This window comes from Sceloporus undulatus, chromosome 1, assembly GCF_019175285.1.
Source record: "Sceloporus undulatus isolate JIND9_A2432 ecotype Alabama chromosome 1, SceUnd_v1.1, whole genome shotgun sequence".
NCBI lineage: Eukaryota > Metazoa > Chordata > Lepidosauria > Squamata > Phrynosomatidae > Sceloporus > Sceloporus undulatus.
The window spans coordinates 267,182,671-267,210,098 of record NC_056522.1 but is presented as its reverse complement, the minus strand read 5'-3'; the positions used below and the strand labels follow the sequence as shown (position 1 = coordinate 267,210,098).

General features: G+C 38.8%; 1 protein-coding gene across 4 annotated transcripts in view; it reads left to right on the top strand.

Moving 5' to 3' along the window:
• Positions 1-27,428, top strand: part of MOB2 (MOB kinase activator 2) — a 150,043-nt gene that overhangs the window by 100,657 nt on the left and 21,958 nt on the right. For 2 of the 4 annotated variants that reach the window (XM_042441608.1, XM_042441579.1), the window contains exon 2: positions 5,673-5,756. The exons of the other annotated variants lie outside the window; for them this stretch is intronic. In XM_042441608.1, the coding sequence (XP_042297542.1) occupies positions 5,673-5,756 (84 nt within the window). The remainder of the gene's footprint in view (positions 1-5,672; positions 5,757-27,428) is intronic. 4 annotated transcript variants of the gene reach the window in all.

Below are 27,428 nucleotides of genomic sequence, written 5' to 3'. Positions count from 1 at the left end.
TCTTAGAACATAGTACCCTCTTGATGAAATAAAAGGGAACATCAATAAATAAGACAGGTACCCAGAATTCAATTGTTTTTGAATGCTTCCTTAGTGTTTGAAGGTATTTTACTTTGGTATAACCAGACTGCTTTCTGTATGTCAGTTTTGCCTATGTTTAATTGTAAGTTCTTTCATCTTGTTTTCACATCAGTCTGCAAATTTAAAATGTATGTATACACACACACACTTACAGAAAACATTCACCCTAAAATATATTAAAATACATTTTTTCAGCCAAACCCACATCACAAAATTCAGGAAAGTGCATGATCCAAAGAATATAACTACATTCTGATCCATATACTAGTCTCAAATCCAAATAAGGTTGATTTGTTTAAAAATAGGGATCAGATTACATCCTCAAGAAACCTATCCTTGTTTCCACCTTTCAATATGTGTGTGTGCGAGGCGGGGGTTCTGAGGAAAAGCAGGGTATTCTCTCTTGCTTTCTTTGCAAGGTTCACATCTTCTGTATTCAGGGAAGTACTAGAAGCCCAACTTGGATTTTGTTGTTGTTGTTAGCTGCCCTCGAGTTGATCTCAATTCATGGCGACCCTATAGATGAGATACCTCCAAGATCCTCTGTCCCTATGACTTCAAACATTCAATATTGGCAGTGTTTCACAGAGCACTACTGTGCAGTTAAGCTTCCAGAAAAATTGCAGTAAATCCCCCCCACCTTCATGTAGTTTAAATAACTGACTTTCAGATATTTTTGTCTCAATTTTGTTTTTGATATTGACACTTTATTCTAGAAACAGTAGTTGTGTTGTAAAATGTGAAGTGAAATGGTTACATTATGTGAAATGCATAGCTGACGCTGCATTAACTGAACCCTGGAGGATCCTCTTAGCCAGATTTTCAGAAACTAGACTCTTTATATGAAACTTGGGTTGTATAATTAGGGATCTAGGGGGAAAGTATGTCAGTGGCTATAACAGTCAACAATTTTTGAGAGAAGAATGAATGTTCAACTTCAAAGGTTGAGCACAAAAAGTTTTAAAAGGCTGTTTAGAACTAAAATCCACCTCATCAAAGTGCTAAGTGTTATGGGTGACCAAAAAATGTGTCTCTCGTAGCTAATTAGCTTGAAGTACTTAAGAATATTATTATTTTCAAATATACACAAGCAAAAAAAAATGGTCAAACTACTTGTGATACTAGCAGTAGGCTTTTGGTCAAAGTCACTGGGGGAAACTGCTTCAGGACTGCTCCTCTGCAGATCAGAATCTTTCTTACATTACATAGGATTCAAAGGGGGGTGGGGGAGACCACAAGGCTTATTGAGATATCTTTTGTACATGACTTTTTTGGCCTGTTACATAACAAACGAATGGCAGAAATGCTGTTGCTCCACGCTCCTTAAGCTACAAATTAAAATAACACAAATATTCCTGTATATTGGTTGCCACTCTTCTTAAATCAAGGTTAAATATGTATATAATAATTTCAGATTGGTGTTTCTCAATCTTTGGTTCTCCAGTTTTTTTGAATTTTAGTTCACAGAAGCTCCAGCTGACATGACTGATGATCAGGAATTCTGGAAGTGGAAGTCTTAAGCAACTGGTTGGTCAGATGTTGGAAACTGCTGTTTTGTGTCATTATAGTTTAATGCCTTTTATTCTAGCTGATATAATATCTTAAAGGTTTTATCTAACAAGAATATTTCAGTTTTTATTTAGAATCATCGGACAGATTAGAAAAGTACCCAGTAGTTTCTGCGTGCTGTCTAGCCCCTCTCCAGTGATCCTGTTGACCATCTTATCACAGTTTCTGTCTTCTCATTTCATTCTCTTGGATTTTCTGATCCCTATTCAAAGCTTTCAGATAATTTCTGTGCTCACATTTATGGAGAATGGAATGGGAAACAAACTCAAGATTCCATGTCATAATTAAGGGAGGGCTTTTCTTTTGTTTTAAGGGTTGAGCTGCTGGAGCATATGGAGTTGTGAGAGTTGATCAGATGGGAAACAGGAGACGTGTCTCCTGAATCATGACTTGAAATTTTAACTTGAAATCTGTTAGGGAGGAGACAACTTGAATTAAGAAATGCTTGCTACAACTGCTTGACAGATGGTGGTCTCCAACACTTTAAGAATGTACACTGTGCCTGCTCCATGTGCAGCTTCTGGTTTATGCGGAAGCCGCACTGCTATTAATTCAGTGGTGCACGCGCACACACTGCGCCACAGCAAGCACAAGCCCCATTCACTTTAATGGGCTCGAGTATACGTGGAATTCGCCTTATGCGGGGGGAATGGATCTCCCGCGTAAGGTGCAACTACGCTGTATTGTTGAACATGCTTCAGTCAATTGACAGGGAAGACAGCTTTCTCAACAATTTTCATGTGAAACATTTCCAGCTTTAGCTTGTTGCAAGCTGAAGCCTGCACTTTAAAAAAACCCAAAAAACAAAGCCCTTATTAGAAGTTTAAGTGCGAGTGTTTTCCCCCATCAGTTTCAAAACATTTTCTAAAATATTTAGTGGGCCTGTTTGGGCAGCAAGACAAGCACATAGTCAACAGAAAGGGCAGTTAACATTTTTAAAGTGTTTGTTTGTGTTAAGTCGGACAGAGTTTGAGTACTCTGCAATTTTCTTAAATAGTCTCTATAGTAAAATGGGGCAGGCTTTTGTTTTCGAAATGTTGCTTTGCAGTTTTAATCAGAAAAATGAAGTTTGCTTCTTTTAATTCATGAGACAGAGTAATTTTCTTAAAACAAATGTTTTTTCTTCAGGCCTCCTATATTAATATTCTCTGGGGTGCCTACTGAATACTTTATTTTTATGACCACAGAAAGAGGCAAATAAATAGCTAATTTGGCAACAGTTAGTAATAAAGTGGATTTGTAAACTCTGTGTTATTCTTTAATATTTCCTAATAAATGCACCCTGTGTTGAATGGATCCTTATTATTAATGGCAAACATTTTAAACAAAGGTCTTGCTGTATGGAGTACCGGTGCCTGTTCTTTGCATAGAAAGCTTTATGTCATGTGTATGTGATAAAAGCATTTCTGTGTAGTAAATTTTTGAGCATATAAATTTTACTTAGGTGGCAATAAACAAGATGAGACTGCTCATGCTTACAGTCTTTTTTAAACATGTTCATGTGATGTTAGCAATTAATTTTACCTTAGCAGGTTTATCCTATAGATGTGAATGCTTAGACAACTTTCCAGTGATTCCTAAACTTTGGTCCTATGTGTTTTGGACTTCTGGCCCCAGAAGCCCCAGCCAGGTTAGCCAACAGTTAGGAGTTCTGGGAGCTGAAGTCCAAAGTCTCTGGAGGACCAACGTTTGAGAACCACTGGTTTAGCCACATCAATATACTTTATTTCATAAGCGATACAACATTACTGCAAATTTAATTTTGTTATAAGATAGTGAACAGTAAAACTCAGGTATGGAATTCAGTGTCTTTCAAAGCGTGGATTAATTTTCAAGACAAAGGTTAACAATTTTGTTATTCTCCTCCTTTAAACTGGAAACTGTTTGCTGCTGCTGCTGGCATCTGTCTAAAAGTACTTTGAAATCAAGTATTGGGGGATTGCATCATCAGGTCAGGAATCAACTCTGTCATTGCTCTGATGAAGTTGCTTCCATATTCAGAATGGAGAGAAGGATCCCATGTCCAAACCATGTTCTCAGGTTTTCAGGTGGTGCCAAGATCTACAAAGAGGGATGGGAGGAAAACAGTGTCATTGCAGTGAACATACTAGCACAGGGTTGATTTAATCTTCAGTGTACAAATTCTCTTTTGTGTGATGTATGGCTTCTGATAAGCTTAAGACTTGAGTAGAGAATTAGGGTTGTGTCAGTTGCTCTACTGCATGCTGCTATGTTACACCAGTATATGAGACCCATAAACTGTTGGCCTCCTTTGCTTCATTTCAAATAACAGAAAGCATCCCTGTATCATATATGCATTATGGACGGAAGAAATTCTATATACATGTCTGAGATCTTACCAGTTTTTAACCAGCACCCCGACCTACTGCCTCATTTGAGTTACATAACTTTAGAATCTTGATTAGAGCACTGAACCTCTTTGCCATTGGCTAATTTTCTATAGACACAGGTTAATGTTTGTTTTTTACTCATACTGTTTCTTTTTGTCATTTCTTATTTGATACTGCAATTTTTTTTAAAAAAAAGTGGCTGTGTACTTTAATGGTATTGCTAGGACCATAAAAAACTGCTTCATTTGAAGTTACTACTCTACATAGCCAACCTTGTTTTGGAGAGCAAAGCTTTCCGCTTCCTCCATTGCCAGCCCGGGTGTGCTTGAAATGGAGAGATGTAGTGGTAATTAAGTTATCTGTTAACCTGAAAATTTGGTGGTAGAATGCAAACACTAATGTAGAGTCAGTATTAGATCATACAGCAAATGTAAGCACAAAAGCAACCAAGGTATTTGAAGAGGAAATGTGTTGTCTGGATTTTGGTGTTGCATGTAAACTACTTCCTTGCCTACTTGTTTACCCTCACCACTTAAATCAAGGGTATATAGGGTGCCACTGTTGACCAGCATTATTAGTGGTTTAGGGAAGAGTGAATGCCATGCCTACTTGGACATACAACCAGTAAAGTCCTTAGTAGACGCCTTGTACTCACAAGAGAGGTTGGCATGTGTCGGAGATAGTACTACACTTTCTGGATGAATGTTTTCTGTGCATGATTCTGAAAAGACAAGATAAACAAATCTAGTTTGTCTTGCTTTCCAAGATAAACTAGATTTATTTCAGCTTAGTTATTAACTTTTCAGTATCAACACTAGATTTCTCATGTCATGAAGGATAATTCTAAGCAAAACATACTTGATTTGAGGCAGGGTAAAATGAGACGTTGTCTGAGAGAATATGTGGCCATACATTTTTTTGACTTAACATCTGGATGATCTGTATACATCATGAAGGCAACATTTGCAGTTGGCACAGGCTGAAATACTTGCCATTAACACAATGGCTAAGCTGTTGGCTTCTTTAATATACCTTTTGAGCCAGGTGTATCAATATATGAATAAGGCTGCAGCCTCCATCGTTTTAAAGGCTTTCCTAACAACATGTGTATGTATAAAGTGAAGATCCATTGGATATGGGCTCTGCTGTGTTCTTGAAAACTCCACAGATCATAGAAGTCTTAAGTGTAAAAGAACTCCCTCCTTGTTTGTGTTCATGCACTTTCTCTGTAATACTGTGCTGCAAACCGGGTACTTGAAAGAAACTTGCTTGTCCCTCACACTACTTCTCTTGTCCTGTTGCACAGCCGGCGCCAGTCTGAAAAGGCCAATTCAAATGCTTCTTATTGGCATTGGCTCCTTAGCCTTAGCTTTTTCTTAGAGTTTGTAAAAAAGAGCAACTGTTTGTCTTTTCCAGCCGACTGCCCCCTCCTTCCAAATTTCCTCTGCTGCTCTGTCATTGGCTGAAGGAAAGAGGAGGCAGGGAGAGCTGGAGGTGAAGTAAGCTGTGTAAACTCTGAATGTGGTTGAACTAGTTTTTTTTGAGGAGGGAAGGAGAGAGATCTGGTAAAGTGACTCAAGTCTGTACTGGCAGTTCCCAATTTCCCCTCTTTTCCTCACTTTCTCTCTCTTTCTCTCTCTCTAACATGGTTGGGGATCATTGTAACCTCAGCGGCGAAAGACCTGTACTTTCTCAAACTCCCAAAACTGGATTAAGCTGCAAAATGGTCCTACAGGCAGTGGGCAAAGTATTAAGGTAACAACCTCTACAAAAATATCTTGATGTGAGGGTGAGGAGAGTGAGAGTGAGAGAGAGAGAAGAGAGTGCATGTATTTGCCACAATCTCATTCTGGAACATATTTGCCTGTTACATAATTTGGGGCCATCTGACCCTTATGGAGATCAGTGGCAAAACAGCACTAAATTTAAAGATGCAAAATTGCAGTCTTCTTCCTCAGAGGCAAAATTGTACAAGAGAAGTTTTTGAAAAGATCTTGTTCAATTGACTGGTGCCCTTAGGCACACTTAGTCTGGGTTCAATAGAGATGTCAGTAACTTAAGTGGTTTGGTTTTGTCAAGTATATACTGTTGTTGAAAATCCAGAGTGAAAAATAAAAATAACATGTGTAATTTTTCCTTGCTTACTTGTATTTTATAATTTTGTTTCAATTGTTACTGGCTTTGACATGGATGGGGGGGGGGGGATTCCCAGCATATATATCAGCTGTGGCTTATTTAAGTATGGTTAGTCAATTAAAGCTACAGTCCTATTCACATTTTGGAGTAAGTCTCACAGTACAGCTCCCTCACCCCAGTGGTGTACAGAACTGGGCTGTAGGTTATTTTTTGGTTTCACAAATAGCTTCAATAGATTATTTTTGTTCATAGAAACTGAGTTACAGAGTTGTATAAAGCTGTGTGCTCATAACCTGTCTACGAGAGAGTTTTGATCAGACATGAAGAATGAAGTTCAGAAGCATGTTGAAAACACCATGTAATGTTTCACTAGAAATAGTCGCGTAATACTAAGATGAGGGATTAGGAATTCCCTGCTTACTAGAAAATGCCTTTATTCATTGTAACGGTAGAGAAATTTTTCCACAGGCATAAAATGGAAAGCTATCTTTCAGATGGAGTTTTTCATACTTAAATCAGACACTAATGCTTATTTAAGTTTGTGTTAAGCAAAGTTGTTAAAATTTGGTTTTCATGTCAGGAATCTGTTACTTAAGCATGAAACTTGTTTTTGGCAAACTTTGGGCAGCTGCTTCCTATTATTTAAGGCTAATTGTTTAAACATTTTGTCAACCAAAATATCCCTTCTTTTCTAATTGTTTATGTGTTGCTAAACCAGAAAACCCGAATTTCATTGTATAAAATATTAGCTTTAGGACTGGCCCTTTCGAATTGCATTTAGATGTAGTATAAATTGTTTTGAATGCTAGAGCACAATACTATTAATCCATTTTATCTTTCTCTACTCCAGTCTGGCCTCTTCTTTGTTTTATATCTTTTAGAAGCAGATTACAAGTCCAATAGAGAAAATGATGGCACTATTTTAAAATGTTTTGCTGAAAAAAATGTGTGTAGATAAATCTTAATAATACAGTGCGCCCGCATTATACGTGGCTTCCAACATGTGCTGGAAGCCGCGGCGGAAGGAAGGGAGGTGTGCACCAGAAGAAAACAATGGTGCGCGCTCCTGTGGCATGTGCCCCGCGCCCCGCCGCCACAGGCACGAGCCCTATTAATTTGAATGGGGCTTGAGCATCCATGTTTTTTCCCTTACGCGGGGGGGGGGGGGCGGATCACGTAAGGGAAGGGAGACTGTCCTGGCAAATTCTTGTAGCTTGCAGAATCCACTGTGCACTCATAATTTGATATTTTTTAAAGTTTCTATAAACACTTTAAGTTCTTCCTTCTCTCTCCCCACTCCCACCCGTGATGTACTGCATTTATGTGGACAAAACGTACATTCTTTATCCATGTCATTAGGATAAATGTATATTTAAAAATTATTTTGTTGTAAGTACCATATCACATGTGAGATTGTATGTCATGACAGTGTTGTTTTCTATATGAAAATGGCCAAACTTGATTGCATATGCATTGTCTGTGACTTAATGGATGGAGAAAACATATCTGATTAAGCAATGGCAACTTAAGTTGTGAGTGAAACACTAATGATATGGTACGTGTGATCAGCTCACTGAGATTTAAATATAATGATGGCTTTGGAGGGGGGGGTGGAGTTGTGGCTTGTCCATCAGTGTAGGCTGGGATCTTTTGTTGAATCAAACTGCAGTTAACCAAGAAGAGAAAACGATGTCACTGTGGGGTAATTGTATCATTTTTGACTGCTGGACCTATTAAAATATTCTGTAGATTTACTTGTATACAAGTCACTTTCAGTATATATTACTGAATGGGGATGTGTTTGCCTTTCTGTCATGAAAAAGTGGAATGCATTTAGGGTAGTCAGTACTTTGAGATGCATTAAACTCCATATGGGGAGGAAAGGTGAAGTATTACTAAATATATAAGATAAAATAAACAAGGGAAGAGACAGGTATGCGTATTATGAAGGTGGGTAAGTATAGGACCACCAGAAAGCTAGACAAATATATCAGTTCATCTTCCTAGGAAACAGGTATTTCATTAAAATCAATAAACCACATATTGATTCCTTATAGTTGTGAAGATATATGTGGAAGTGATTAGCTTTAGGTGACATCTCAGAAACCAAAGGGAGTTTTTGATCAGTGGCCTTTGGCCCTCTCCGTAACTACTAGCAACAGAATAAATTCTGAAAAAGCGGGGAACCTGTAAGCTTGCTTATTTGGTGTAATTTATCCAAGTCACATATATTTATGCTTTCCTCATCACAGAATTTGGATTAGTTTGGTGTAGGATTGTTTTGTTGTGAATTCACCTCCACCCTTACTCCAAATCCCTGAACAAGGTGTGATAAAATCAAAGGGAAGTTGAAGAAAAATTGTAATGTTCATTTGGTGTTTCAAAAGAAAAGAAAAGGCAATGGGACTCACCAGAAACTCACATATGAAATGAGTTACCTGAAGTACCAGCAAGAGAGGAAATGGCTAATTAAATATTTCCTCATCTCTTTGCAGTGCCATGTTCTGCATGTAATTATTCTCAGTCAGCAGGGTTGATGGTACGAGAATTTAATAGCTCTATTAAAAGAAATGGGGTACAGCTGAAAAGGGTGACCAGAAATGGAGCATGAGCAACAAGTGGGATAGACTGCTCAGCAGAAGTAAATAAATTATTTAAATGGGTTAGATGGCATCTGTATGTGTTGTAAGATAAGAGGCTGTGGATCTGTATGTGATGGGAGACAGAGGCTGTGAAAATTTGCAACTCTTGAATAGCCTTTTTTAAAAAAACTAAATTGGCTAGTTGTGATAATTTTCAGGTGTCAGGTCCCCCCTCTCCTTTTTTTGTCCTTTCAATTTAGTCTGGCTTCAAAGAAGACGGCTGGGTGACTCAGAATGCAGCAGAAGCTAAAGTCAGTAAAACAGTAACCTTTCAGTTGTGTTGCAACTGAAATGAACCACCTTTGCTTTTGTGTTTGCAGAGAGAATTGGGACACAGACATGCCAGACTTTCCAGTTGAGATGCCTTTACATTTTTAAGCAAAGATAAACAACTGCCATTTTAATCCAGTTAACACTTGTGTATTTCTTACCACCCATTCAGCTGATTTTTCCAGTTTACTTTATTCTTAATACCCCTCCAGCTGCCCCAGGCACTCTAGTAGTGTAAACCTGTAATGATGGGTTTGCGTATTAAAATTAATACTTTATCTGAATTGGGTAGTGGTAAGATTTATTTCGTTTTTTCATAGAATCATAGAAACATAGGGTTGGAAGAGACCGCACGGGCCATCTCCTCTCACCACTTATGTGTTTATGGACGAGTCTGGAAAGGCTCTTCTGGATGTAAAGAAACAATTTTTGACATTTAGTGCTTTTGCATTTCCTTTTGCTGAAAGTATATTGTCTTCAATAGATTTGTTAGATCATATACACATTGCCCCAGAATGCTTGGTGTGAAATAGTTTCCCAGTTTTTGCATAGCTACAACTTGTAACTGTGAATCCTGTTCACTTTATCATAACCCTGTGTGTAGGAACTAAATAGAAGACCAAAGCAGTACAATATTGTGATAGCTCATTTTCCAGCCAAGGCTCCCTATTAGATCATTTATCTTTTTTGCAATTTGTAGCAAAAGCATGAAAATCCTAGCAATCTGAGTTTATAAAATATTGAATTAGCTCTGTGTTCCACTTCAAAGAAATCTGAATTCTGTACCAGAATAGGACAAAATGTACTGAGAAAGGTATCTCATATTTAGTATTTAAAATATCTGCAGCCCAAAAGCTCACAATCCTGACTAGTAGAAGCCCTGTTGCATAAACATGTGCATATTAATATTTCTCCAAGCCATGTACCACCATGAGAACTACACACTTTTATAAAGGCAACAGTTTGTGCTTCCTAGAATTGTTTCTTCCTACAATGGATTCTTAAGAGGAATGTAACAAAACTGGCAACCCTGGTTAATTTAGGTATTAGTCACAATATACATAGTACAGTAATCCAATGGAACAAGTTTTAATTAGAAGGTACAGAGCAATTAAATATTTTTATAACAAAACTCCACTTTTCTTTACAATGTCTGTGATATAATTCTGTGTACTTTTAAACTACTTATCAATGTCCATTTGATCTTTAATGGAAATTTTAGGACTTTGTATGCCTAAGTCAAAACACTCATTAATTACAGTGTAACCTATCCTATAAACTCTGGTACAAAACAACCATCAAGAAGCTTGTTTAAGCAATATTTAAAATAGGATGGAAACTGAAAGGTAAAAGGCAAATTGGGGAGCTGTCTAAATTGTTTTTTGTCTTTGTCCTTTGTTCTGTTCTTTATTTTTCCATTGGAGTAAAATAGTCCAGGGAAAACATTTGATGGAGAGCAAATTATTGTCTGCAGATGGAATTGAGTGTTTCCAATCTCTCCAAACTGAAGCCTGATTGCCTCTTATTAGGTATACTTCAAGTTCTACTTGCCTCATTAGGTCTTAGCAAAAAGTTGGCATGAAGACAACATTCACTGAATTCTGTCTGGCAGAAGTTCTTAAGCAGCATTTATATAGTACTTCAGTAGTGCATGGTAAAGAACAACTGTATATTTTGTGCTTAAAGTAAAAATATATTGCTCCAGACTAACTATTCTGTGCTTAGAAAGGCCAAATGATGCAGTCTGAATAAATTATGATAAACAAATATGTTTAAATTTGCATAAGCAGTTGTGTAGTTCTTTCTCTGCAGATTATGAAATGACCAAGGAGTGTTGTGGTATACTGCAGCACTAGTCCCTGACATTGGCAGGTCCTTCCCAACTTAACATGTACTGTTAAGCCCATTTTCATAGCCCTGGGGAGAGGAAAATGGCTTTAAACATAAAGGAACATAGTATGTTTGGATTGTTAATTCTGTGTGCAGTTCAGTCAATCACTTTGTTTATACCTTTTCCTCACTAAAAGGGGTTTACAGATCAAAAGAAATACATATAAAATGAAATGTAGTTACAAAAATGTTCATATGTATATGTGCATCAGAATCAAGATTAAAATAGTATTAAATGATCTGTACAATTGAAACCATTTAAAACATAGGACAAAAATAGTACTAAAACAACTAGTTCTCAAATATTTGTTAGAATAGGAAGATGTTTGCCTGCCAACAAAAGGCCATTAAGGAGGAAGGCATCCTCACCTCCTTTGAAAGATACTTCCAGATTCTTTGGAGCAATCCCAGAGAAGGCCTTAATCTGCCTTCCCATGTTGCATGCCTTTGCAGCCGGTGGGATCGAGAGAAGCTCCTCCCCTGAAAATCTTTGAGCTTGAGCAAGCAGATAGAAAAATATATGGCCCTTCAGATAGCTTAGGTGCGGGCAATCAAGGGTTTTATAAGTCATATGATCCAAGTGGGATTTAACTAGGCCATGTATCCCTATGGCCAATTCAGATGGCACAGTCCTCATTACTAGTGAAAACTAAGCATCCCAGTTCAAGGCTGAGTCCAGAAGTACACTTGAACTGCAAGGTGTTCCATGAATCTTAAAGTTCCCCAGCATCACAAGCCCAGGCCCCAAGATCACGTTGCTTAGCTCAGAAAGGGAGAATCCATATTTTTTCCTGCTCTCTCTTAGTTAAACACACTCAAAAACCCTGCAGACTGAGGGATAGGTCGACTGGTCAGGGAAATGCATCTCCTCTCCCAATCTTGCTTGCAGATGCACAGAATATCCTGGTGGGCAAAGCTAAGTGAGATTTTTACCTTCATCTTACTGGTTCTCTGTATTGCAAGCCACATCAGCATGCTCACCAAGTATCAAATCCTGAATGACAATTGTTTTTCTGTTCACCAGCCTGGTATTGAGCAGCAACATTTTCAACCCAGGGGGGATTGTTGCCACAGCTACAATTTCCTGCGCTTTCTTCCAACCACCAAATCATAGGATACGCATGTCCTTAAGTAGGAAGAGGGTAAAATGAATTTGCAATGGATTTATATGCCAAGAGCACCCATTTCACAAACATGTAACCATCAGTGGATCCAGTAGCATTGACAAAATCATCCCAGTGGTCTCTTCTAACTCTATAGAATCATAGAATTGGAAGAGACTGCAAGGGCCATCCAGTCCAACCCCTTGCCATGCAGGAAATCTAAATCAAAGCATCCCCGACAGATGGCCATCCTTTAGTGTGAACACAAAAAGTTATGCCTCCTGCAGTTTTCTAAGTTCTTTGGCATTGTCTTCCTTTGCTTCATCCTTTACATCCTTTGTTACATGACCCTAAGTTTTACTCTCGACTTATCCGTGGGCCATGTCAAATAACATAATGTTGGCCCTCAAACCTGCCCTCAACTTATACATGAGATCAACTTATAGTGGAGTATATACAGTACTTAGTAGCTGGATTTCTGGAGCTTAGAAAAAAATATAACATTGTATCTCACCAAATAGAGAGAACTATAATTTTATAGTTTTGGCATTTTCACATCTTGTTGCAACTTTGAACTCACTTAGCTGGGAGTGGACCTTATTGAACTCAGAAAATACAGTGCTACCTCGGGTTACGAAATTAATTCGTTCCGCGGCTCCGTTCATAACCCGATACATTTCGCAACCCGGAAAGCCGCTAGCCGCGCTTTGCGTTTGAATTTCGCGCCGAAATAAATTTCGTAACCCGAAAAAAACATCGTATCCCGGAACAGTTTTTTCCAATCTAACTTTTTCGTATCCCGGAAATTTCGTAACGCGATCAATTCGTATCCCGGGGTACCACTGTATGCAGGGGAAGCTGTGTTGTCCATTTAGCAAATCGAAACAAAAATCCACCAAACAGTGATACTTTTATTGGCCAAGCGAAATGCACAATATACTTGTTGCAAGCTTTTGAATCTCCGCTGGTACCTCTACACCTACCACTTCCCACATGGCTAGGAGGAGGAGCCAGACTGCAAAATTTACCCTCCTTGTACCATCGTAACTAAGGACAGAAACAGCAAAATGCAGGCATCTTACTAACATCTCCAATTTTTTCTTTCTCCTCTTTGGTTTATAACATCTTGCCTGATGAAGAAGCCAGTGAAGATTTGAAAGCTTCCAACCAATATATTGTGCATTTTAGTTGACCTATAAAGGTATCACTTATTGAACTCAATGAGACCTTACTCCTGATATTTGCATTGGACTCTCTTGGTGTAACAGACAGGTTCTGAAAACTACATAGCTTCAGGTTCCGGGCATCATCTTTTCATAGCTGAATATCAGAAGAATGAGCAGAATAGCAAGTAATGGATACATGAATCAGGCTCTTAGATCTTTCACAAAAGTGTTGCTTAGGGATTTGAAGATGGCAGCTCTTGGCAAAACACCATATAAATTAAATAGCTCTTTGTGTTTCCTGAAAATGAAGCATTATGAAAGTTTATTTTATGTCAGAGAGCAAATTCCAGCTGAAAGTCATATTTATCACTTCTCAGTGGGGAAGATATAGACGGGTTACAGACCGCTGAAAAGCAGCAGCCTGCACCCGCCCCTTTGCCCGCCAGATCGGGGCCTCAGTGGCCAGAGCGGCAGCTGCTGAGGCCCCAATCCGCCACTTTCCAGGCTGCGGGGAAGCGGCAAAAGGCCCCTTCCCTGCAGCCTGCGGCGGTGGGGAGGAGGAGAAAGGGGCCGTTTGGCCCCTTTCTCCTTTGCGTTGCTGGGCGCAGCCGTCTGAAGCGGCCGGGGAAGGGGCGTACTATGCGCCCTGGCACGGCGTGACATATAGAGAGGGGGTGCGGTCGTGATGTCGTAATGGCGGCGGCTGTGTGGAACGGCCGCCGCCATTTTGTGCGCATGCTAGGGTTGGGGGCATCTGGAAATGACGGAGTGCGCACTTTAAGGCCTGTCTGTAATGGACCATAGAGACTCAAAGCCTGGCCAGTGGTTATAAAAAAGTTTCTTCATATGCTTGCATCTTGTCACTTGATAACTGCAGCCTGCTTTACTTGCATGTGTACATGTCTTCAAGTCGCTTGTCATCTTATGGTGGCCCATGATTTTGGCAAGGAATACTCAGAGGTGGTTTGCCAGTTGCTTCCTCTGTAATACAACCTACACACCTGGTATTTGTTGGCTGTCTCCCATCCAAGTATAACCAAGGCTGACCAGCTTCCAAGATCAGATGGGATATGGTGCCTTAGGAGTATTTAGGCCCAAGGCAGATTTGGGTCTTACTATTTGTTCTGTCAATAATATTCCAATGTTGATTTTAAAAAAGCCCTACACATGTGTGCATGTGTATAGTCACTACTACAACAGAAATATTAACATCTAAAAGCAAAAAGGGACTTGTGTCCCTCAGCTGCTCTGATGTGAATCACATGTGATATATCCAAGGTGGCAGTATGGTGATGATGGAATATTACAATGTGGTATTTGCTCAATGTGGGTGATGTCAGGTACAGCTGTTTTAAAAAGCATGTGGATGTCTGAGAGAGAAAGGGTGAGAGACTCGCAAGCATTATCCATTTCTTATAGTGAGATCTTTAAAGAATGGACTTGAATTTTTATGCTTCTATTTCTACATTTTGTCCGACTCGAATTATTGAAAACAAACACACGAAGGGGAACCATAATACTTAGGATTCTCACCTAAGGCTTTCTAATAAAAGCATACTTTATCCAAGGTCAAATATCAGCTATATCCATAGGTAATATTTTTACTATGTCTTATTTCTTACCTGAGGTGCAGTGTGATCTCTGCTTTTGAATTTATCACAGGAATCCTTTTTATCTATCAAAGCCCCTCAGAAATTATTGACTTTTTAAAAATACAGTAGCAGTTGAAAACAAATGGTTAATCTGACAGCAATTTTGTAGTTGGCATTGTTCTCACATCCCTCTCCAAAAAGCATGAGTACATTTGCTAAGTGGGGAGATGTAGACTCTAATGCTGTAGCGGTACTTGGTTTTTGACATAAGTTGTATTTCATAATGAAAAACATATTTAAAATATTGTGAAAATACTTGTATTTAACAACCAGCTTTGGTAGATGTTGTAAGCATCTTTAATATTGTATTCATGGAAGGAGTTCTTAAATGTGTTTTCAGGCAAGTAGGGAGGCTGCCACCCTTATCCCTTGTCTTTGTATTCTTTTCAAAATTAGTTTCGTAGGGAAATGCAAGCTTGCTTGCACATACTTGGAAAGAGTTATGCACTGTAGAAATGTTTACTGTTTGCATTATTTTGGAGTCTTTTGGAAAATAAATGTTGAAAAAGCTCTTGCATATTTGCATTAGAAACAGATGCTGAAAGATGGTGAGAAGTGACTAATTTATGTTTTAGACATTGTAATCATTCCAGCTATGTATTTTTTAAAAAGAAAATATGTGATTCGTCTGGAAATAAAATATAGTTTATAAAGCAGAGAAGCACATTTGATCTTATGTTCATCGTCAGTGAGTTGAATCTAATGGAACAATGTTATCTGACAGCAAACTTGCCATTAAAAATGGAGAATTTAAACAGTGTGCTGTTTTCAATGCAAGTCCTATCAAGCTGATGTACAGCTTCAAGGGTAGGTGTTTTGTCTTATCTGGTAATGGATTAAATTTCAGCAGGCTGTTTGTATGGCATTATAGTTAGCATAGGTATTACACATTTAGTCCAGTAACTTTTCACAACTTAACTACTGTGTGGTCCATTCTGAGAGAGTATAGAGATATCAACAGGAGAAAATTCGGTATCTCTGATATTGCATGGGAAGAGAAGATAAGGGACAGGGAAGAGATATGGGAAATTCTGATTGCTCTCCACTCCCACAAAAGACAAAGCAAATCTCTTCAGCTCAGAGCACTTTTCATGTCTACATGGTTTTTCTGGCAGGACTGGACAAGTTTAGACAAGACATTTCTGTAACTTGTTCCTTGGCTCTAGGTAACTTTAAAAAGAAATGAGACTGTGATTGTTCTGAAATTATGCTGTGCTGGAGGAGGGCTCAACTTCTTGAAATCTGTCTGTTCCATGAACTCAGGGGCCATTCACACTATGGCAATAAACCAGTGTGAAAACAGGTTATTTCTGTGATGTTCAGACTAGTGCTGAATGCACCTGGCGTGATTTGCAAGGGGCTGCAGCAAAAACACTTAACCTGGTGCATTTTACACCAGGTCCCTTACCACTTCTTTTTTTTTTTTATGTGCTCGAGCAATCTGGATCTTTGGTAGCATGAGTATGCTACTGAATTGATCTGGGTTGTGTGGCAGTAGTTCAGGAAATGGCGGTGACACCATTTCCTCTCCAGTGGGTACTAGCGTGAATGGGAAGGTGATTTTAATTTCCTCAAAGAGATTCACGGATGTAAAACTGATGCCCCATAGTGAGAACATTGATCCATTGTTGCATCACCTCGGAGATCTGGATCTCCTCGATACAAAAAAGTAAGTGTGAATACCCCCTCAAATTCATGGAAGGTGATAGGTGAATGTGGTTATCTTCACTCTCCAGCTCTGCATCCTGATCAAGTCAGGTCTGTAGACTTCTGAACTATATGAAGGTTTTAAAAACTATGGACAAGAATGTACATCTCATGCATCCTTGTGCGTTCTGCTTTGTGCCCTTTCCAATCCTGTCAAAAGGTAAAGTAGTCCCTTGACATTAATATCTAGTCGTAGCCAGCTGTAGGGGGCAGTGCTCATATCCGTTTCTAAGCCGAAGAGCATTGTCCAAGGACTCCTGTGGTAGTCACGTGGCCAGCATGAGTGCATCAAATGCTGTTTCCTTCCCACTGAAAAGTGGTACCTATCTATCTACTTGCATTTGCATGCATTCAAACTGCTAAGTTGGCAGAAGTTGGGACTAGTGATGGGAGCTCAGCCCATTATGTAGCACTCGGGCCTCAAACTGCCAACCTTCCAATCTTCTGATCATCAGAACTGGCGTCTTAACCACTAAACCACCGCATCTCAATTTGGTGAAAATTATTGATTGTGGCTACTCTTTCCTTGTTGTCAGTATGATCCTTCCAATGCATATTCCTTAGACTGCTGAAAGAGAGGCAGAGAAGGGTTTTCCAACAAAATGTCACAGCTGCCCTTTTCCTGGAAACATAACATCAGTAAATGAAGTTGATAAATGTTTCAACAAGCCAGCTTGTAGTAAAAAAAAGGTTCCTAAACTAATACCTCTCCTTTAAGAAGAAGCTTCATTTGTGGCAGGAGGATTTAGGATGTGGGGCCCTGACCCATAAGACATCACATGTGGAATATTTATATATGCCAATATATATGTACATTTTACATGTAGCGTGGCAATGTAAATTTGGGGCCAAGTCTACCTCAGTGCTCCTAGCAAGATACCTGATATGTGGACATAACACAATATTGTGAAACGAGAAGGTGTATCCACTTTTCTCTGACCAAAGTCTTAGCTCATCCTGCTAAATTTACATCATACAAAATTGGCTATTATAGATTTAAATGGAATATATTGAAAAAAAGATATCAATAAGGGGGAAGGGTGCCTTACCAGATACACTGCTCCCTCGGGTTACGAAATTAATTCGTTCCGCGGCCACTTTCGTAACCCGAAAAGCCTTCGTAAGCCGAATTGCCATAGGCGCTAATGGGGAAAAGCCGTGTTTCGTGCGAAAAAGCGCCAAAAAGCACCAAAAAAATTTTTCGTAACCCGAAAAACATTCGTAACCCGGAACAATTATTTCCAATGGGATTTTTTCGTATCCCGGAAATTTCGTAACCTGGGTATTTCGTATCCCGAGGTACCACTGTATAAGATTGTTTTTTCAAGCATGCACTATATTGTGGATCCAGAATTGGATAAAACTTGATGGGAAAAATGTATCAGAATTAGAAGCTTTAAAGTTAAAATATGGATGGCATGCATACATAGGATATAGTAAAGATAAGAGTGATAGAGAATTTAAAAATCACATGATAAGAAAACCACTGATACAAATTTAGAATTCAATTAAGGGAAAAATATATAATGGTATTCCATTATGGATCTCAACACAGGAGGCTTTTTTCAGACAAGGATATAACAGGGAAAATTGGATAGACTATAAAGACCTATTCATGATAGAACCACAGGGAAAGATTAGGGTAAGATCTAGAGATGAACTAGAAGGATTAGGAAAGAAAGTACATTGGTTGGAATATCACCTGGTTAAATCAAAGTTTAAGGAAAATATGATAAAAGAAAAATTCGAAATACAACAGAATCCCATGGATAAAATCTTTTGGGATAAAGATACAGGTAGAGTGTTAAAAATACATACAATATTGATACAAAGAGAATTAGAAACAGGGATAGTAACTGATGCAATGGTGAAATGGGCACAGGAATTAGGTCATGTTTTATTTATGAATTGGGAACAGTCAAGCAAATTTACAATATCATAAGATTCAAAGAAAACTATTTAAAAGTTGTCAATCGTTGGTATTATACACCCTTAAGAATAGCAAAAATGTATAATTTACACAATAAAAATTGTTGGAAGTGTCATGCAAAAATTGGGTTATATCACTATGTTTGATGGTCATGCCCAGAAATAAAAAAAATATTGGGCTGAAATACATAAAGCAATGGAACAGATTCTGCATACAAAATTCCCAAACACCCCTGAGTTCTATCTCCTTAATATGATATTTGTTTTACGAGTAGATATAGAGAAGGGTCATTGGAGAATGGTGTTGTACCTAATAACTGGATAAAATAACAATTTGGGGGGATAATTAGACTACAGTATTGGGGAAAAGAATGGGAACCTGTGCTAAAATAATTGAATAACATTTGGGGGATAAAGTTATCTATGTGAAAAGAAAAGATTTAAAATTAGAAGATACATTGGTAATAAGAGGAAAAGAGATAAGTAAGAAAAAATTATGGAAATATTATGTAAAGTTTCACTTTAAAGTGTATTATTTACGTATTATTATTTGATAAGGATAATTTTACAAAGACAAATGTAAAATCTGGGAGCCAAGGAAGCAGATGTACAGATAAAGATACGGGACTTTTTTATGTACTGAATGAAATAAATAAATATTTGCAAAAAACAAACAAAATTGACTATTATACTGTCACTGTATTGGGTTGGTTTGTTCAATTAAACTTATATTTATAATGGTTACTTTTACAATCAGATAAGAAGCACTGTCAGATTTCTGAGTATTACTGTTATTCTAGAATATAGTATTTATACTCTATAAATTTTGTTTAAATATCATTATCTTTCATTTATTCTTTTTACTGCCCTACATTCCCACACAATTTCTGTTTAGCTAATTGTTAAAATAGCATAATAGTATAATTATCTGCCACTTACCCTGCTGTGGCCGATGTATTCTCCTTTCTGGCTGAAGCTTGCCAGCCTGTGGTTTCAATACCTCTCCTACTAACATTTATTTTGAAATCAATCCTAAAGCCTATTTTGATATGTATATCCATCTTTTCTACTTTGTATGTGTGAGTTTACTCTTATATGTATTTCATATGTTTAATAAATTACATTTTATATTTGGTGTTGGAATTTTGTATGGTTGTGAGGATTTTTTACACTGAAAGGCTGTATAGAAATATTTAAATAAAGCCAGAGCATGTTAGAATATGACAAATTGCTGTACCATTTTCCTCTCTCAGTGGATTTAGTAGCACAATAAAACCAGTAGACCTATGTTTCTGAAGCACTAGCAGGTTGTGAGCCCAAAACTGTATCTGAATATTTTTGTTGATTGAAGTATGAACATTTTAACTATCCTTTAGATCTGGGACATTAGCGCACAAAAGCTTTTGTCAGTGTAGTCAATAGCATTTGAGGACAGTGGCCACATGGAAGATTCCATGTCATCTCTTTTCTGCAGAACAAGAAAGTTGTTTTCATCTGTTGGTGATTGTGACACATCTGAAGATGACTTGTTGAACACTTTGAAGATGTTTTTGCACCTTGTAGCCATGTCATAGTTCACATGTAGTGTTCAATTCATCAGATACTAATCCAGTTAATCTTAAATATTACTTAATTTAGCAGGAAAAAAAGAAAGACTGATACATTAAAAAGACGCCTGGTTCATATGTTACGAACGAATATTCTCCCATGCTGAGAATATGCCTCTATGGGTGAAAGGTTCTGTAATTTAAAAGCTAGATAAGTTGTTTTGTATCTGATGCATAAATAGCTGGTGATTTACTTGCCTAGTGCGAAGCTGTACCATTGTGTGTTGTATAGGCTCTTACTGCAGAAGAGACATTGCTGCTTGTGTCATCTATTTCCACCATTAACTTCAGGAAACAAAATTGCAAACTTTTGGAAGCCAAATTCAGGTGTAAGATAAAACATTGGTTGTGGATCTCCTACATATCACAATGAGTACTATTATTTATTCCATGTACAGCTCTACTAGACTGTCTCAAGGCGTGGATGATGATATTGAGAGAAGGGGTCTAGATTTGTTTCAGATGCTGGAGAAGGCTTGTAGACAAGATGAACTTGTAGAAAAGAGAACAGTTCCACTTAACTGTTAATGGGCTTTAGTGGAATATAGGCAGATTTGTGAAGAAACTAAGTGAAATTTTTAGACAGTTGCCTTATCCTGCACCAGTAGCAGCAACAAAGGATTAAATTATAGGGCTGACCCATTAACAGGTCACAGGTGTGAAGAGAAGAAACAGCTCAAATGTGAAAGTTACCTTTGCCCGCCCCTCCAAGTGACATCTTAATAGAGTCAGCCTCTTTTCTGAAGGAGTGCAAGGTAGCCATTGTCACTGCAATGCCAGTGATAATGCTACTGCAATGAGAATAGACCTGGGAAATTGTAGAACTGTTAAAAATAATCATTCAGTCTAAAATGGTAAAATTCATAGGAAAACACCTTTGTTGTGGAAGAATCAGCATGGGTTTTAGAGGTACTGCAGAATGCTTTGACGGTGTTAGTTGCTGTCTGTTGTCACTATGGAGCCCATAACAGTGGTGATGCCCAGTGACTTTAAATAATTAAAAACTGATTAAGCAAATCCACAATGAAAGGGTTTAATCAATAAGCTATTACATGTGATAGTTACCTTGAACCTATTACATTTAGGCAAGAGTGTGTATCTGAACTCCAGGTGTTGAAGAGGAAAGCTATAACTGTGCCCTGCTTGTAGGCTTCTTGGGTGAGTGGCCACTAGTTTTAAAAAATATTGATCCTGAAGATACAATTTTTGTTTGAGTCAAACTGCCCATACACACACACACACACACACACACACAACTTCGTCTTCCTGTTTCCTAAGTCCTTCCTGTATGACACATTCCTTGAAACACACTGCTTGAAAAACCTATGCACATTTTTAAAATTTAGTACAGTATAGTTGTTAGTGTTAGATTGGTGCCTGGGAGATTTATTATCATTATCATTATTATTATTTGTTGAGATATGGATTATTGAAGTGGAGTGAAGAGTATAAGACAATACACAGAATCCTTGTCTCACTAGACAGTGGTGATTTGAACATATCTTCCCAAGGAAAAAAACTCCATGATAGGGTCACCTTAAGGTTGCCATAAGTTGGAAACGGCTTGAAGACACACAACCGCAGAACTTTCTTCTGCACAAACATTTAGATGGTTGTACTGAACAACATGTTACTGCAACATGGCAGTTCTACTACAGTGCGCAGTTACGCAGAGATTGGTTCCGGACACCTCTGCATAAGGCAAATCACACGTATGCTTGAGCCCCATTGAAAATAATGGGGCTCGTGTATGGTGTGCGTGCCATTTCTCTCCTGTTGCACAGCTTTCAGCATAAACTGAAAGCCGTGAAAAAGGCACACACATATGATGCGGGCGCACTGTACTACTGATGGCATCTTTTTTACTAAGTCAGAGGAATTAGCTTTCTACTTGTCTGTGAAAAAATATATAATAATCTCACCTAAATGATGTGCTGGATCCTGCTAATTGTTGTGCTGGGTGTGTGTGTGTGAGAGAGTAATGATACATATTTTAATCTGGTTTTGATTTTTTTAGTTTTTAATCTTGTGTTAATTTTGTATCTTTGTGCATTTTAATGATTTTTTTTTAAAAAAAACTTGTAAGTTGCTTTGAGTTCCAAAATGGGGAAAAGATGGGCTAAAGATAGCTATAATAATAACAGCAACAATGACTGAAGATATTATTTGAGCCAGAGAATAAAGGATGCAAATCTACTTGGCATTCTACTTTATTAAACACAGCCTGTGTTTGTGTGTTCACACATTGGTGTGAAAGCTTTTTAGCTAGATGACACTATGAACCTTCATGACAGGGTGCTCGGTAACAAACCCTTCCATATTTCTGTATCATCACAATTTTGTATCTGGTAACCAGCATGTGGGTTATATGCTTGCTGAGAGTGAGCAGAGTGAAGAGCTTATTGCAGCAATGACAAAAGGAGGTAAACCAGAACTTCATGTATTTTAAATCAATGCACTGTACTAATGACCTGACAATGTTGAATTTTCTGTTTATCTGCAGGAGTCAAGGCTTGCCATACCATTAAACAGGATGAGGCAGTTGGTTGAGGCAACTCAGTTTTGAAGATTATTATTAATTTATTATTGTTATAGATTTACTACAAGGGAGGAAGGGATGTTTGTGGGATTTTCTGTTTCAATTGGTAAAATTGACTGAGTTTGTTTATCTGCCATGACTTAAAAGGAGGTGAAAAGGAGGAGAGCAGTGTTTTTGCAACAAAATATCTTTGCCAAGCATTGGAAGAAGTATACTAAATAGGCACTGTATCCTTTTGTATTTGTTTTGCAGCACAAGAGACACCACCTGCTAGAAACTTAATTTGGAATTTAAAACATTTCAATTTGGACTAGTTCAGCATTAAAGATCCCCTTTGAACACAAAAGCTGGAAATAAATGACATGTAATTGTGTCCAGTTTAAAATGAATCTTTACAAAGATATTGGGCACCAAGCAATTTCCCCTCTGATTCCTGTGATTTAAAAGTTTCTCTGTGGGCTACAAGCCTTAATGGCATTTTCAGAATTTGCTTAAAAGTTCTAATTTGCAAATCACTATTCTGACTGTCTGCACTTTTGTCTCTTTTTAAAAGAAGAATACATTTACTTACATTTACATAGGGATGAGACTTGGTAGGTGGAACTTGTGTTGCATGTTTTTAACTTAAAGTAGTGGTTCTCAAATGGTGGGGTGAGACCTCCAGGGGGGCACAAGAGTTGCTTGGGGATGTGAGACTAGGAGGCCATGATCTCTTTTCCTCCTTTCCTTCTCTTCTTCCCAACTCCTTTCTGTCCTGGAGGAGAGGAGAAACGTGAAGAGAGCACTTGGAGCAGCTGCCTCTGCCTGAGGGAGGAAGAAGAGGAAAACTCACTGGATCGTGGCCTCATATAGGGCTCACCCCGAGCTGCAACTTCTCTCTCCCCCCCCAAACCTGTCCTATCACTTCCCTCGTTTTTGAGATGAGTCACTGCTTCAGCCTCAACCATAGCACCCACTCAGTTCAGTGCCAGTGTCTGCAATGGTTCCCCGTGGCAGAGGAGGCCAGCAGCAAATCTTGCTTGGGGCTTCTCAGTGTCAGAGAAGAAGCATGGCGGGTGGGATGGATGGGGTCTCCACACCAAAGAGGAGGAATGAACATAAATTTAGGGGTCCAGCCCAACCACCTTTCAAAAGGCCCCATTCCCTCCCCCAGCACTCTCACCTGTACACTTATTCTCTCACACACTCAACCACATTGTTTCTCTCTTTTTCTTTTACATGCTCACACTTGCAGGGGTTCATGCACACTAATTCTCTGACCCGCTGATCCATTTCTCTGAAAGGAATTTCTTTCAGTCTCAAAAGATGGTACACAGGATTCCTTTATCTCTTTATATGTGACACAAATGTCTCTCTTGCTCACGTGTGTGTGTATGCACATTCAGCTGCGTACTTTTTCTCATATCTTCTAAGCCAGTTAAGTCTTATACATGCACCCTCAAGTCATGGCTCTCCCTTCTTCACAGACACAGATTCGCATACATTCTCAAACCCTCTGACATGCTGATTCTTTCATATGTGTGCACACTATGACATTCTTTCTCACAGTCACACATGCATTAATTCTCTCACACACCCTTGGTACTCCTCTGTGTGTGAGTGACTTTCTCTCACCCACTGATTCTCTTGCACAAAGTCAGTGATGCTCTTTTTTTTAACGTTCACCTTTGGATAGCGCTCATTGACACACAAGTCTCTCTCTCTCACACACACACACTCCATCACACCCTTCATCTCTTATCTAGTAACTTTTATCTACTTCATCTTTTTTATCTACATGTGTATATTCACATATACAGAATAAAATGAATGTTTTTGTGTGACTGTGTTTGAGAGTGTAAATGAGTATGTGTCTGAAAGAAAGAATGAAAGAGCACGATTGAGAGTGTACATATCTCTGAGCATTGATGCATGTGAATGTTGCCTGTGTGAGACTGTATATGTAAAATTTGTACATGTTGAGAAGTATTGAATTTATTTAAATAACACTGATCTAATTTGAACAATGTTATTTCCTTGTAAGATGTTAAAATATGAATATAGATGAATGCCCAAATGAAAACACACACACCAAATAAAATATTTTTATTCGTATACTACAGTGAGTGGAGCCGTGGCATCCATATTCTTAAATGTGCATTCCTGGATTTTATCCAGAACTTAGAAGCTTTGGGTTCTTATGGGTAACTCCTGTTTTTGAGTTTGTATTCTCTTTAACTTTAATGGGTATTGCAACACCAACAATATTAGAAGAGGAGTGGCTTAGAATCAGAGAAGTTAACCATATATGCAGTAAAATGAGATGAAAGAGTGAGTCTATCCCAAATGTGCTAGTGTTATACTTTGCTGTGGTGGTTGTTTTCGTTGTGTGTCTTCAAGTCTTTTCCAACTTATGGTAACCCTAAGGCAAACCTATCATGGGGTTTTCATGGTAAGATTTGTTCAGAGGAGGTTTGTCATTGCCTTCTCCTGAGGCTGAGAGCATGTGACTTGCCCAAGGTCACCCAGTAGGTCTCATGGCAGAGCGAGGAATCGAACCTTGGTCTCCAGAATCATAGTTCAACACTCAAACCACTACACTACATTCACTTTACTCAGTGTTAATACTTGCAGGGAGCTTTATGTAAACAAGGAGTCCAATACATCATCCCCTGCCAGCAGTCTCAGGTGGCACAGTCCATTTTACCATCTTGTTGGCATATGTGACCATACCCAAATACATTTTAATAAATAAATAAATTCAAGTGTAACTTCTTTCTGAAAAACAACATTTCAGCCAGTTAAAGGGGGTTGTGTCTTGCATTTCTGCAGTGTCTTTTCCCTTTGTTTTCACAGGAACTTTGTCTTCTGGTAGTCAGTGTACTTTTATGTGAACACATGCTTGCCACATTTGTTCACAGTGCCTCCTATCTGCTGAACAAGGCTTAGCTTATATGCTCATGTACATGTGACCTCATGTATAAGTCAAGGGCAGGCTTTGGGGCCAAAACCATAGATTTTGATATGACCTGTGGATAAGTTAAAGGAAAAACTTAGGGACATGTAACAAAGGATGTAAAGAAGAAAACACCACTTTCCTCCCTCCTTCTCTGGACCTCTCCTGACCACCTAACAGCACTTCCCAGGTGCTGGAGGAGAAGGTTTTAACATTGGATTAGGAAGGGAAGGAAGTGGAGTTAAACAGGGTGTTTGGTGGGCAGGAAAGATCCAGAGAAGGGAGGATGAGGATGGGGGAGGTTTTAACATCGGATTGAGAAGGTTAATTACCTCTTTCACACACACTCCCTGCTTCCGCAGCGCTTTCAGAAATCACTTCCAAGGCAGGGAGGGTGGGGCATCGGGGCAGTTTCTTTCAGGACCTTTCTAAGCAGTATTCTTGTATTGACCAGTATATAAGTCAACTCAGGGTTTTGGACATACATATTTCGACTTATAGTCAAGTATATATGGCAATACATTGTCTTCTCCATTCCACACATTGAGAGACAAGGGACTTCTGTTGCAAAGCAGTCTTGGCAGAGAGGCAGGGCTTTGATTGTGTCTTCTTGCAGATTAGGGGGTTGAGCGATGACCCTTGAGGTCTCTCCCAGCTTTATGAATCTGCCGCAGCACCCTGTCTATCGGGCTCTCCCTGCCAGGTGAAGTCAGGCTGGCTTCATCCTCCTCTAGCTCATCCTTGGTTGATGAGCAACCAAGACCTGTATTGTTTTGTATAGCCATTTGGGCTTTAACACAGGCTGGCTTTTCTGATTAATTGTGTTTAAAAACTGTTTTAAAAACGTTGTTTTAGTCTATTTCCAGAGTGTTTTCTACTCATTTTCTCTCTCATTATTTGCTGTATGTCACTTCAGGAGCCATTGTGTTCTGAGAGAAGGTAAACAAACACTGCATTAATGTAATAGAAAATAAAGTGGACACACTTTCCATAAGGAAATGCTAGTCACAATAACTGAACTCTCAGCAAGCCCAGTTTTGTCTTCAGACCCTGTTGGATAAGAGCTTTTCTTCACACAGAGAATGCTTATTTGGGAAGGCAGTATTATGAAATAATGTTATGCTACTTGTCATCTTCAATGTGCTTGCCATGCTTGGGCACTGGCTGCTTACAGCCCAGCAGTATTTGGAGTCAAAGCAGAGATTGCCTTTTAAGGCAAAGAACTGCTGTGAGAATATGAAATAAAAGCTTTTCCCGGGCATGCAGAGAACTTTCTTCCTTCCTTCTCTTCCTAAACAAACTACTAGCAACCTTTAAAAACAGAACAAAAAAGGGGAGGGGTGTCTGTTGTTGCAGTTCTCCCCCACCCTGCATCTTTGCTTCCCTTTTGACTGCCAGTTCACCTATGCCTGAAGCTAGCTCAGGACTGGAAAAGATAAGCTGGAAAATGAGGCCCTGGGGTCAGGCAGTTTGGCAAGGGAAGGATTCCTCACAATTGTTTTGCAAAAGCTTTGGTTGACAGTCAAAGCAGAGATTGCCTTTTAAGGCAAAGAACTGCTGTGAGAATATGAAATAAAAGCTTTTCCCGGGCATGCAGAGAACTTTCTTCCTTCCTTCTCTTCCTAAACAAACTACTAGCAACCTTTAAAAACAGAACAAAAAAGGGGAGGGGTGTCTGTTGTTGCAGTTCTCCCCCACCCTGCATCTTTGCTTCCCTTTTGACTGCCAGTTCACCTATGCCTGAAGCTAGCTCAGGACTGGAAAAGATAAGCTGGAAAATGAGGCCCTGGGGTCAGGCAGTTTGGCAAGGGAAGGATTCCTCACAATTGTTTTGCAAAAGCTTTGGTTGAC